This window comes from Alligator mississippiensis, chromosome 3, assembly GCF_030867095.1.
Source record: "Alligator mississippiensis isolate rAllMis1 chromosome 3, rAllMis1, whole genome shotgun sequence".
In the NCBI taxonomy this organism is placed as follows: Eukaryota; Metazoa; Chordata; order Crocodylia; family Alligatoridae; genus Alligator; species Alligator mississippiensis.
In genome coordinates, this window is record NC_081826.1 from 42,075,335 (window position 1) to 42,089,840 (window position 14,506).

Below are 14,506 nucleotides of genomic sequence, written 5' to 3' on the forward strand. Positions count from 1 at the left end.
CCGAATCTGAAGCGAATACTAGCCACTTCGCACAGGCCTAACAGCCAGGTACTTCTGTAGTTCTGTTTAACTATAAACAAAGAAAATATTTTCAAATTAAAGTAATTTCTCTCTGGGAGCCATGATGATAATCTACTGTAGATAGTATTTTAAGTAGGTCTTTACTTTTGCTGAAGCAAGCAGATTCAGGAGAGGTGAGGGGAGGAGAAGCTGGAATGGAAAAAACCTCTGTTAAACAGAAATGTTGACCTTCTCCTCCAGTATTCTGACAACCAGATGTTTTATAACCAAGTCTTGGTTTTGAAAACCAAAAGTATGGATCTTTTGTTACAGAAGTAATTTCAGCTGACTTCTGATGCACATGTTTGGAAGGCTTCTCTATAGGTTACATTGTTGTATGCTTCTATTCTTTGATATTGGCAGAAGAGGAATGTGAGAGGGAGGATGGCACTGAGCTCTTTGAGTTTGACCAAAGCAGAAGAAGCAGGTTTCATTAAAACAACAGAAGGCATGGCCTCACTGCTTGGTTTATACTTAATCCATAAAATAGGCTGGTACTTCAACACAGGTTAAAATAGCTATCTGCTTAAATACAGCTGGAAAGAATTAAAAGTCTGTCTTCAGTATTAATGTTTTGTTCTGATGTTTATTTTGTTTCTAATTAATTGGGTGGGATGGTATTTAGCTTTTATGATAACTGCAGATTTTTTTTCTCTAATTATTTTCGGCTGGGTTGCACGTTAAATGTTAAAACATCTGTCTATTTGCAAGTTATCACTGAGGAATTTGAGCAGCTAGATGGAGGCAATAAAATTATTGTCGCTGCAATTTATTTTTTCTCTTTCTTAGAGTGGCTTACTTAAAATCAAAAAAATTTGATAAGGAATTAATTGCACGAATGGTCTCGAGAGCTCCATTTTTGCTGATGTTTTCTGTGGAAAGATTAGATAACAGATTGGGTTTCTTCCAAAAAGAACTTGGATTAAGTGTACAGAAAGTAAGTAAGATACGTCGACATGTTGAAGTATTTTGTTAGTGAAAGTAGGATGATCCTGAAACGTTTGACTAACCTAATATATCTTATTTCATTAGTCTATAAAGGTGCATATTTATGCTGCCTTCTGACTGACATCAGACTAACATAGCTAACTACTTCTCTCTAACCTAAAAATGCTTGTGCAGTATTACATGAAGTATTACAAAGGTTACAGTCACCTACTGCAGAAGGCTAGCAAGGACCTCTGATGTTGTAGGTGTCCCATCTTTTCAAAATGTTGCAATGTAATTAAGTCGTCGGTTGGCAAGTCTACACATGAGCTTTTATGCACAGTAGCCTATTGTATTGCACATCAAAGTTTCATGTCCAAAACAGTGCTAATATGCTAATGAACAGTAGAATTAGTCTATTGTGCATTAACTGTCACTAAAAAGGCATTTGCTTTTGCTCCTGTGCACTAGGGCAGCCTAATGCACTTTTATGTAGTACCTCATATAGAGGTACTCGACTTAATGTGCAGTAGCAAAAGTGCATTAATGAATGTGTAGATGAGCGCAATGATAGGTATATCATGGTGTTAAGTGTCATACCAGCATATGCTCCTGGCTGTCTGCTGAGTCCAGTAATCTATTGGCAGTACAGTACATGATCACATAGGAGATCAGGTGCCTGGTTTTGTGGTCTTCAAGGCATTGGCAATTGATTCAGTCTTCTGAAAGATGGGTTAGTTGTTTCATTCAAACATCATTCCTTAATTATCATGTTCCAGAAAGTCCTGTGTTATTTTGCCAAAAAGATAACATTTGGCAATTGGGCTTTGACATTGGAGAGAAGAAAGGAGAAATATTCAAACACTACAAAACCACACGTTTTTCAGACTGATGGTAAATCCTTATGTCAGCCTAATAACAGAATGGAATCAGGATGTACTGCCAATGCTCTTTTTCTCAAGGTATGGACAAAGAATCAAATTGTGATGAGTGAATGTGGGGTGGGGACTTTCTGCAAAGCAGTTGAGGTGTAGTAACTGTCTGTCTGCCCTTTCTTGCCCCCCATGGTGAGCAAAAGCTAAACTAAAATACTTTAGCCATATTTGTTCAAGGCAAAGTTGCCTTTACATTGGGCTAGGAGCCAGGCAGATTCCCAGTTACATTGGAGCAAGTGTTCTGTAGAAATTCCCTATCCATTGCTAACTTTCTGAAGTTGGATCACTGTTCCATGCCTTTAGGCTGATGTGGAGGGGTAAAGTATATTAGTCGATAAGTCCTGTACAGGTACCAGCACCTGAAGATTTCAAAACTTATTGGCTACAAAAGAACAAATACTAAGAACTGAGAGAGGATTGGTGGTTCAACCTGCTATTAGTCTTTAGGTGTCTCTGCAGTTTCACCATGTGTCTAGAACCTAGCCTGTTTCAAATAGGGAATGGTGAAATTTGACTCCAGCTTTTGTACTTCTGTCTATTCTGCGTTCTTCTGTTTGAAATGTGAGAGTACAGAAGTAAAAATGTGAACAAAAGGCATGTAATTGACTTCCATGAGTGGATTTCTAAGCTGTTTTTTTATGAACAATAATTATTTCCATTTTTAAATTGTAGACCAGGAATCTAGTAAGTCGTCTTCCAAGGCTACTGACTGGAAGTTTGGAGCCGGTAAAAGAAAACCTAGCGGTAAGTTGATCGTTAAATACCAGGGATGCTCACCTCTGGCCTGCAGGTCAGATCTGGCCCCAAGCACCATGTAATCCAACCCCTGGGTCTGTGGGGAGCCTTTTGGGCTGTGGCCTTGCATGCTAAATGGGGTGTGTAGAATAGGCGAGGGCCTGATTCCAGGGCATGGGGGTGTGCAGAGTGGAGCAAAGCCAGACCCTGGAGTTATGAGGGCAATGCAGGGCCCTGAACATAGTGGTGCAGGGCCAATCTCATCTGACCCACAAGACCAAAAGGTTGAGTGCCACTATTGTATACCCATCCAGTTTAAAAACAAGCAAAATTTGAAATCCCTTAGAAGGGGGTAGAAGGAAATATATTAAATAGCTTCATACATAAAAAAACCATTATTTTGCTGGTTAGCATTCAAGTTTCACAGCAAACATGTAACTGCACCTTGTTTTGTCTTTTAAAATTTTAACCCCAAAGGGGATTCTCTAGGCTTCTTCCTGTCCTCACTATCCAAGTCAAATTCTGCTGGGATTTGCTGTCATTTTAATTATTGTATTTTTGCCAGCTTGGGTTGTCTCTGATGATTTAGGAGGAAGAAATGTGCAGCTGACTATCTTCTCATGGCAGGTTGTTGGTCTGCCAAATGTAGTTTTGACCTGTTGTCTGATAGCAGATGTTTGTTGTTAACACCTATTGGATAAATAATGTTCAATCCTGAAGTAGGATGTCTTATTCCTTTGAAAATATAACCGTGTATTGCTTTAATCATTGTGTTATCAAACCAGGTAGATCAACATTCTGTTGCAGGGTAACTCAGTTTGAAAAATCCCATTGCCATATAATCCATAATGTGAATAAAAGTATATAGCTTTCAGACAGAATGTCTGTTCTTAAACCATTAACCACTGGGAATCTTACAATCTAGAAGGGATGTGGTTAGGGAGGAGGTTTGCAAAGGAGCATATTGTTTCAATTAATAGTATTTTTTCCCTCTTATAAACATTGGGTCCCTGGCCCGTGGAAGTAATGTGTCACAAGGAATGTTTAAAAGCCCTAAATGACTTTATATCCATCTCTGTCAGAATACTAAACTTCAGTGTGCCGCCCTTGCTTCTTAGGAGTGCTGTAGGGAAAAAAGCAGTTCATATTAGATTGTCACTAGAAAAATCTAGTGATACTTTGTAGACAACAGTACTCTCAAGATTGGGTGGTTCAGGGATTGCTAAGAGGATACATTTTTCCTTTCTAGATCAGAACTTCAAATCCAGTATGGGACAAAAAACTGCTTACCTACTAGACAGCTATTAGCTGATAGCTATGGAAGACAAATAGTGGTCTTTCCAGTTACTGCAAGTCCACTGTCATTGTTATAAAACAGCTGTCATTTGACACTTTTTTGCAGTTTTGCAAAACATACAAAACATGAATTAAATAGGCTTTGAGGCAGAACTATCCTTCCCTACAAATAAACTTGTTGAGCTATGATAGCATGTAGATAGTGTGCACTAGATAGTGTTTGAAAGCTTTCACTGCCTCTGCTGTGCTTGTATCTGTTTGGATAAATAAAGGCCTGAAGTCTTCAGATCTGTAACCTTATAAAAACTTTAATTTTAAAATGTCTTATCTGAAATTAGGTAGGCAGGACTGTTTTGTACATTAGCTGTTTTCCAGTATTAATACAATTTACTGGGGCTTGAAAAAAAACGACTAATATGGTATGGTACCATATTTCTGTATTGACATGTCTCACGTGGCCATGATATTTTTATTTACTATAAGTGTCATGATTCTTATCCTGTTAGGAAGTGTCATTTTATGTTTGCCTGCTATAAGGTTGAGGTATAACTACATTTAAATGGATAAGACATGTAAAATACCTGCTGTAACCATAGTACATTTATTAGTAGGTTTAAGTCAGAATTAAGGTAACTGGTCCACAAGTTGACCTTAAAATTGTTTCCCTACCAGGAAAATGAGGGTTGTGGTACTTGGGTTTTGGGGGGGGTGCGGAAGAACGGGGAGGGGTTTGGTTGTTTTTTTTACATATATATAAGCATTTTTCCGAGAGCACTGTGTAATATGCAGCCAGAGGAAGAATGCAGCATATTATAGTGCCTGCCTGGCAAGTCATCCATTTCTTACAGATTTCAGTGGCATTTACAAGGAACTAATTATTTTTAGCTGCAAAATGGATATGCTTGTCCTTCAGTGTACCCAGAGGTTAAGTTCAGGTCAGATGCTTGTTCATTTGGCAGCAGGGTATTATGTTTTGTTTATGTGGTTTAGGAATTTATCGGTTCTGACCTGCCAAGGACTCAAAGGAATCTATTCTGGAAATGTGTGCAGATCAAAGGGTGTTGCAGTCACCTTGGGAGTCATGAGTTTGTATCACAGTAGAAGTGGTTATATTGTGCAAAAGGTTTCATTCCTGTGAGCAAATCTGACCACTTCTCTCAACATCTGATTCACCTCTTATCACCTGACACACAAACTTTGGATTACTGGAAGAAATGCTATGTCCCTGTGTTTCTTATTTTCATCTTTTATGTGAAAAAACACTAATTTGGATGGAGTTAAAGGCATAGAAAGGAGACGGAGTCTCAGATGGTGGACATAATTAGGACAATTAAAATTGAGAACAGGGCTGGAGATACTCAAATCAGTTGGGATGTATACCTGGCTCTTCTGCAGACTTCCTCTCAAGCAAGTTTCTTGACATCTTTCTTCATGTGTGAAATTGGAATAATAATTCCCCTACATAACACAAGTATCAAGATCAAACATTAATTTGACCATGAGAATCTGTCTTTGATTACACTGGGGCGTTCAAATGCAGAAGTAATGTTTGTTGATACTAGGCAACAAATGTTTATATCCTTATTTGGTGAGTGTTGTTGGGGTTCAGCCATGTTCTCTAATATAAAGAAACTTAGTCTCTGCCCTCCAGGAGCTGATAGACTAAAATGGGCAGACACCCTACTTTAGATGCAGATAATTGGATGCCCAGGGATTGGAAAGTATAAATTACTTGTGCTACTTATTGTTAAAGGATCTAAATCATACACTTTGATAAGAATAACAAATAGATTTTTCTACCTCCATTGTGAAGATAAAACTATTTTTTTTCCTCCCCAGGTGTGTCGGATTGAACTAGGTTTTCGACCTAATGAAATTCAACATATCGCCTTTAAAATACCCAAGATTTTAACTGCAAACAAAAAGAAATTAACGGAAACATTTGACTATGTCCATAATGTGATGGGCATTCCCCATCACATCCTTACCAACTTCCCTCAGGTGAGATACTTTTTAAATATTAGTTCAAATGAAAATGCCATTGGCACAGGCAAGTTAATAGTCTTCACTGGGCCAACAGTAAGGTCAGAATTATACAGTTATGTATAGGCTTTTTCAAGTGTTTTGTGGCAGCTTTGTGTTTTTGCTTAAGCTAGAACAATTTTTATCAGCAATCATGCATCCATGTCCAGTTTGGTGCAGCAACAGGACTAAAAATTCCAGTTTGGGGGGTCATTCAGGGGCGACGCATAGGAGGTGCACACAGGTGCACATGCACCCCCTGAGCGTGGTGATGCACCCCCTACAGAAAGGCACCGCTGCTCGCCACCCTGCCACCAGTCTGCAGGCAGTCCGCAATCCCTGCGCTGGCTGCCGCCCTTGTTCGGCGCTCACCTCCACCCCCATCCCTCCCGCCAACAGCACTGGCAGCGGCTACAGGAGCTCCCCTGCTTACTGCTGCCGGGCTTTTGCTGCCACTGCTGTGCTCCCGCCACCACCGTACACCCCCAGCTGCCGGGGGCACAAGCTGTTCATGGGTTCATTTAATGCTTTTTTTTTCTCCTCACTCAGTCCAGTGAATAAGTTCTTTTGCTGTAGAAAACAAGTCTTCACATTGATCTCTACTGGCTTGATCCACAACATAGATCAATATCTGTTATGGACCCCTTGTTATTTTCCCTCTCCACTGACTTAAAACTTGATGCCTAAATATGAGGAACAGTAGAGTGTTCTTTCTAAATAATTGAAAAACAAAAAAGTATCCCCTTTTATTTACCTTTTAGCTCCTTCTCAAAGTGAAGTACTCACAATGTGACCTATCAGATGATTGTTGGAGCAGAAATCTACAAAAAAAAATTTTACTGAAGCATTGCATGAATAGTTAAGACACTCGATTTAATATTTTTTCCTCTGCTGTCTAGTTTAAATATTTTCATAAAATGTACATGTATTACCCTTTAATAAAAGTAAACAATATGTTTGAATAATCTCATGCACTGCTGAAATGTGATCACTGTTGACTGGAAAAGAGAAACTTTTTAAAAGAAAAGTAACGTGCAGTTTATTAACTACAAGGGAAGTAGTGCAGGAAGGAAGGGACTGTAGTCATGTCACTTAATCTAATATCTCTATTCTTGAGGAAAAAGTTGTGGGATAGTATGGGATAATTATAAAGAAATCAGGACCAAGCACAGGGAATGTTAAGTAAAAACTGGGGAGGTGGCCCTCCTTTAGCTCTGCATGTGATTTCCCAATACCCACCCCCCTTTTCCCTCCAGTGCCAAGATCTGGTGTGATCTTTCTCCAAAGCTCACCTCTTCATCCTTCTCTGTTCACATTCTATAACACTAAGGCATATGGCCTCACTGTCTGTCTTCCTTGAACTCTGCTGCCTTAGGTGCTGTTCACTTCCTTTTTCTTGACCTCATGCACTCTTCATGATGGCATTGTCTCTTGTTTTTCTTTAAAGCACATTTTTAGCATTTTATTGCATCTCTCTTCATGGTTCTTTGCCCTTAAGATGCTCCCAGAACTTTCTGCTCTTGGCTCCATCATCTCCTACTGCCTCAAGACTGAGCAGTGGAAGAGGCAGGCAGAATCTCATCCTTTTAAACCTCAGCTCTGGCTTATGAGAAGTCAGGGGGAGAAAAGATAACTTTTAAGAGAACCATCAAATTGTGTGTGTTCCTTGTTGTATAACCACATGATCTTAGTACGCTTATCCTTATTTTAGTCTCTTACTGTCTTTGTGCTTACTTAGTATCATGTGATATTTAGACCACATTTTTCAGTCAGGGAAGACAAGTATTGGTGTACTGGGGTGGGCCAGTGGTTAATCTAGTGTGGTATTCTGCTCCTGACAAATGTTCCCCCTTTGGAATCCTTACTATAAGATCTGTAACAGGTTCTGTATTATAGGACCCCAGTGGTGGCCTAGGTGCACCTCTGAGATGACTTTCAAGGTGCTCTCACACTTTCAGGGGCACCTGTCAGCTCCAACTCCCTCCCTGACTTCTGCTGCTTGACCACTGTAAACCAGCTAAGATGTGTCAGGGGCCAGCTCTTTGGCTTATGGTGACTCAGCCTCACTGGTCTCACCCAGACCCTGCCAATTCTTAGCAGAAGTAATTTTGCCAGCAAGAAGAATCACACCCTTGTCTGGTTATTGCACTCAGAAAAGATGGATTTCGTTTTCCATAGAATAGGCAAGCCCATATGGTCAAATACTCTGGAATTACAGTTAACACTGACAATAAGCAAGTAAAAAGACAGCAAAAAGGATCTATTATAAAAAAACAAACAACAGTCCTAAAAAATAAGTAACTATATGTTGAGATACAGACTGAAATATAAGACTAAGCAAATGAAAATATCAGAATAACTTATTCTTACCCTGCACCTTAAACTGAAGGATGTAATCCCTAGCCAGATTCAGCAGGTTAAAAAGCAGTTTCTGCCTGTGATTCCCATCAGACCCTCCTGCAAAGTTCCCCTTCTGTCCCAGGGAAACTGAAGACAAGATCATGCTCTTGAGGCAAGTTAGCTACAGTTACTTATCTGGCTACTCACAAGTGTCAGCTCTTGGATTCTTGTGGGGCCAACATTATGTATATGCCTTCATGTCCCGTTTCCCTGCCTTTCCCCCCCCCAAGTTCATGTTTGCCAAAACAATAATCTTTCCTCATCTAATTAAGACCAGGAGAGTATGTGCATCCTTTCAGACATGGAGACTGTCAATCTTAAAGATGTTGTGTTTTACTTAATTTGCTCCAGCAGTTTGACTAGCCAAGTGGTGTTATTTTTACAGCTTGTTTTGTATGATGTAAATTCACCATTCTACCAGGGAGCCAAAGCTTCATCCATCATGGACAAGCCATTACTGCCTGTCAGCCACTTATGCTTGGGGTCCTTCCTAGGAGTTAAAGAAACTCAATTACTTCCTGCTTGAAAGTCATTATCATATTGTGCAATCTGGGGCCTATTGTAACATATAAGAAGTATACAGGTGAGGAGAGGGGTGCATAGGTGATGGGGGGGGCAGGGCATGCTGGTGCTCCCCCCGATAGCGAGCACTCAGGCTGGTAGCGGGGTATGGAGAGCGCTGCTGTGCTGCATGCAGAAATTCCGGTGCTTCTGCTGTCGCCGTGCTGCCGGCATGCTTGGCAAGCCCTCCCCCACTCCCCCACTGATGCCCCCCCAGACTTGGGAGGTACCAGTTGCCCATGGAGGGGAGCAAGGAATAGGAGAGGTGGGGGGGGGCAGGCTGCAGGTACACTCTCCCCCCATGCCCTGTGGTTTCAGTTTCATAGTTGGTAGGGTTGGAAGGGACCTGAGCAGATCATCAAGTCCAACTCCCTGCCATGGCAGGAAAGAGTACTGGGGTCAAACAACCCTGGCAAGGTGTTCATCCAGCCTCCTTTTAAAGACCCCCAGGGTAGGGTCTCTTGGAAGTTGGTTCCAGATCCTAGCTGCCCTGACTGTGAAGTAGCGCCTCCTGATAGTGAAATAGCATCTCCCCCACTGTGTTCCCCCTCCCCTGCCAAATGAGCCATTCTGGCCTGGGGAAGGCACCAGCTCAGGCTTCAGCCCGGAGCTGGAACTGGGCTGGTACTCAAATCTAAGATGAGTGTTTTTTCCACATGTTGATTGGGGAATACACCTCTTTGGATTTGAATAAATACTGTAATTTGTTTTAGAAGCCAAATTGCTCAGTGAAGCAGAAGGAGTTTTGTCAGAATTCTTTGGTTTTAACCCTGGCTGTTTTAACTCTCGATCTTGTTTTCTGTATAAAGTCCCACCCTGTTTTTGAATCCTACAGAGCTCTTTCCCTTGATGATATCTTGTATGAGTTCCACAAACATATATATTATATAAAAAATGTTTTCTTTTATTAGTTACATTATCTTTGCCTGTCAGGTTCATTGCATGTTGTATTGATTTATATATTATAAAAGTGTGTCTGTCCTTCCAGCATTCATTATTTTGTACTGTCATGTCCTCACCCTATTTGTCTCCTTTCCACAGTTTTGCCTTGCTGCTAATCATTCTTGTCACTAGCTTTGAACTCCCTTTTATTTTTGCTGTATCCCATTTTATTTTCTAGACCATTTCAGCTTAAAAGGTATAGTATTAATTTGTAAAGAGTGCTATGCTAGTATATGTGGGGGAGGTAAACAATGCAAAACTCACCATTCCTAGCTTTGTCTTCCCTACGTACAAAACTCTTCAGTGTTACATGTATTTTCTAGTCTTGTGCCTATAAAATTCAGCATCTCTCTTTCTTTTTTCTTTTCATAGGTTTTCAATTCAAGTCTCTTAAAAGTCAAAGAGAGGCACATGTTTCTTACATTCTTGGGAAGAGCCCAGTATGACCCAAAACAGCCCAGCTACATCTCTCTAGATAAACTAGTATCTGTGCCCAATGAGGTGTTTTGTACAGAGATTGCCAAAGCCTCAGTACAGGATTTCATGAAATTCTTAAAAACACTTTAATTAGTAACACATGTAAAAATGAATAGAATCATGTAAAATAAATTTGTTTTGGAAAAAAAAACTGCTCCCTTTTTCAGTCTCTCGGCTGTTCACTTATTGTTTTAAAAGTTATTGCTTATCAAATAACTACAGTGCATAAGAAAAAAGACAACTCCAGACTGAAGTGGAAAAGGGCTTAAGCGCATTCAGTAAGTTATTGATATAAATCTTGTAATGAAATCATAACGTATCTATGATGGATGAAGCAGTCAACTGAGAACATAGAAACTTCTAAAGCAGCAGTTACCATGGTGTTATTCATGGACTGCACCATACTGTTTTTCATGGGTGCCCTGGGCACCTCCAACCTTGTCAATTTGAAGTTTGATGAGAAAGCATAGTCACATACAAGAAATGTTGAGGACTGATAGGCCAGAAAGGTGGGAATCATTTTGTAAAGCATGATAAAATGGAATCTCTTCTATTCCTCTTTCCTCACAACAACATATTTCAATAGACTGTGAGATGAAAAACTTGATTTGTCTGGAAAAACACAGCTGTACCTTTTGGAACAAGACTGAAAACTCAGACTGCAAGATCTGGAGAACCAATCAGTGAACAGACATGACTCCCACTAAAGGGTTTTTCAACATCTTATAAAATTAGCTGACCAGATACAAAATGCTGTTAGGTGCACAAAGTTAATTGAAAAGAAGAGTAGCATATTTTCCTAATCTTCAATTATAGTGATGTTGGATATTATAATACCAATAGGCAACATTCAGATAGTTAAATTGACTGCACTCAGTTAACTCAGAATTAGGAACACTTCATTATCTGCTACAAAGACAAGTTGAATGAAGGGTATTAAGGCTGAAGAGTATTAAGTCTCTTATCCCCACTTACGTTCTATCCCTCTTCTGTTCCATCCCCACCACCCTCTCTTCCCCAAAAATGTGAAAATAAAGTTGGAAAAGCAAGCACTTCTAGTCACATGTAATGGAATAACACTGAAGAAATGTCAGAGGAATGTAAATTGTAGTCTATCTGTAGACTATTAACGTGATATTTGTGAAATTCATCTTGAATAAAAATTATTTTTAAATGAGACAGAAGGTAGGGCAGAATGCCATCTTACAAAGACAGTGTTAATGAAATGGGAGGTCATCGTAAACATAAATATTTCCATGCTGTCTCGACTGTTGGTGTGCTCTTACATGGCCATCAGTTGATAACAAATATTTCTACCTGATAATGGTGAAAAGGCACTGGCCAGGAGGGATCCCCCACCTCCCACTAGAAACACCCATCTTCCTTCTGTCACAACCCAAAGTTGTAGTTTTTGTTTGTGTGTGCTTCGGCACCGCTAAATTATTGTTCCTGCCTAAATTGTAGCTTTCTTTGCACGGTAGAGTTCTCTGCTGCGGGAGAGAACTCTGGTGCAATGGGGGATTTCCTGCCAATTTGCAGCTTCTTTGCATGGTGCATTTCTTTTGCATCTCAGAGATGTACGGTGCAAAGGAGTTCCCGCCATTTGTATTCAGATTCGTGCCACATTATTGACCGGTTCTGAATGTAGGCACACGTGGCGGCTAGCTATTGGCTTGCTAGCCGTACAAAAGGCTCGAGTGGTTTCCGCCCGAGTCGGAGGACTCCACGAACACCAGGAGGAGGAGACTTCACCCAGTGTGAAGATCTCTAAGCGCTGCGGATCCTCACGGACCCAACGCGTCTCAAGCAGGCAATAGAGGCTTAATAATCGAACCCACGGAGCTCTAACTACTCCGGAGGGAAAAAGGAAAAAGAACGAACCGCCTCTAGCCTCTCCCCGTCGCCGAGCGCAATCCCAGACGTATCCCTTTCCTGTAAACCCAATTTTCGAACCCACAGAGCCTTAACAACTCCGGGGGACCAGGGAACCGAACCGAGCCCCTGGAGCTTCAACAACTCCGTGGGAAAGAATTGCCGAACCCGCGGAGCCTAAACAACTCTGTGGGAAGGAATTTGTCGTAGTCCTCCAGCGAGGATTTAAGCGGAGCTGCACCTGGAAAGCTGTCCAGCCTACACCACTACCATCTTTCGGTGTAAATAAATAATCTTTTCAATCAACCACTACGCGTTTGTGATTGATTCTAGCTCGCCACCGATTTTCTCCGACCCCGCGTGCCCGGGCTGCTGGCCACAGCCCGCGTGCGCAAAAGACGGGCCGCGGATCGCCCCTCCCAACTTGCACTTGGCGGCGGGATTGCGGCCCAGCCCGCACACCTTCCATCCCCTTTGGCCACATGGCAGAAGGAATATGAAATATTTTGTTGAATTGGACTGTCTGACAGAAGGACCTAACACAGTATAGCCAACAAGCTTTCTGGGCTACTTATACTCTTCTAAATGGCTTTGTGGGGGGGGGGGGGTGTTGCCCCCCTTGTTAACTGTTATATACAAAGCATCAGTGTTGACCAGTGTTAATTCAGTACAACTCAGGTTAAGGGGCTTATCCTGGGCTTTAACCCTATAAAGCAAAGAAATTTGAAATTAGGATTTATAAGTTTAGGATGGCCAACAAAATCTAAGGTGTTGTATCTGATCAACACTGATGCTTTTTATGGGTTCTGTGCTTAAGCAAAGAGTGCATTTTCTTGGTTTTCTGGATTTAAAACCCTGTCCTTTGATCATTTTAACTATTGTCATTGTAAGACTGTTGTTTCTATGTTTGTTTACATTGTGTATATATGCTAGTCCAGTCATTTTAAGTTTAAAGGTTGTCTTGTTACATTAATTAAAAACATTTTATTTTCTTCCACTTCATTTTCACTTCGTGTGTTTAACCCCAATGACAATCCCTGTCCAAATTAAACTCATTTACCTAAAATTTGGAATATGTAATCTTATGCCAAGGCATCCCAGAAATACCCCAGAAATATTCTGAAATATTCTGAAGCAAGCTATGCAAAGGATCTGTGAGTGGTACTCACCAAATTAATTTTGCTTCTGTGAAATCTTAAAGTAGTCTCTTCTTCTTTAAATCTAAAATCTTAGAAATGGTTTGGCTGAGGTTAGACAAGCCTCCTTTTATCTGTTGGTCTTGGTGAGAGTAATTTTGGAAATATTGGAGAACTGGGGCAGGTAGGGAGCAGAGATGTTATAAACAGGCACTTTAGAACTAGGGTCTATAAATAACAATAAGGACTTTAGCAATGTACATGCTTAGTGTCATGGACACGCTTTAGAAATCTTGCACCTGGCTGCTGTGGAGTTTCAAAGGTGCAAACAAGCCACTGCATGGACTTCAAAAGGCTGCGTGTCTCAAGAACATCTTTTCTCTACCTGCAAAGAGAAAAAATGTAGATGGGTGATTCCTGCAGTAAGGTAATCTAAGTAAAGGATAGTGGAGGGGTACCAGTATCTTGGAAACCGGCTTGTACCATTGCTCCCCTGCTGCCACCATATTTCTATGGGAAGCCCCATGGGCTGGATCTGGCTAATAGGCTAGAGGTTGAGCACCCCATTGCAGAATGTCACTGACAATCTCAGATAAAGATTTGTCTCCAACTGCAGGATTTATGAAGCTGGAAATTTAGGGGCTGAAAGCCACAGCTATTCCCCCTAGGAAACTACTTTTCAAGAGTGTTGCAAGTGGTCCAACTAGCTCACGTCTGCTACTTGGTTGAAACTCCAAGCACCAGCTTTGCTGCCATCCCTCCCTAACGGCACGATTGAGGCCTGATCCCCTAGCCCACAAGGGCGCCTGCTCCATGCTTGTGTGGCAGGGCAGGAGCCCCAGGGCTTGCGGATCAGACCCCAGCAGTGTTGCCAGGTCTTAAATATGAAATCATATTGGAGGCTCAAAATAATTGTATCTGCTGAAAAGCTATCATACACTGAAAAATTACGCAAATAAGCCTTAGGGATGTATTTAGTAGCTGCGTTGGTCTGAGACAAGAAATGCAAAAATCTAAAACTCTTGGTTGAGAGATGATACTTTTTGGTATCATGCTGGAGCATTTCTTTATTTCGAGCTAAGCAAGCAGTCATCTGAATGCTGACAGCAAACCCAAGAGTCAGTTAAGATTGAGAATGACTTG

At 41.0% G+C, this 14,506-nt stretch overlaps 1 protein-coding gene across 1 annotated transcript in view; it reads left to right on the forward strand.

Annotated features, from left to right (window-relative positions):
* The window catches only part of MTERF3 (mitochondrial transcription termination factor 3), a 28,997-nt gene extending 18,491 nt beyond the window's left edge, over positions 1 to 10,506 (forward strand). Inside the window, exons 4-7 of the mRNA XM_006273240.4 lie at positions 850 to 997; positions 2,595 to 2,666; positions 5,793 to 5,954; positions 10,251 to 10,506. Of these exons, the coding sequence (XP_006273302.1) occupies positions 850 to 997; positions 2,595 to 2,666; positions 5,793 to 5,954; positions 10,251 to 10,445 (577 nt within the window). The 3' untranslated portion in view covers positions 10,446 to 10,506. The remainder of the gene's footprint in view (positions 1 to 849; positions 998 to 2,594; positions 2,667 to 5,792; positions 5,955 to 10,250) is intronic.
* The last annotated feature ends 4,000 nt before the right edge of the window (positions 10,507 to 14,506 follow it).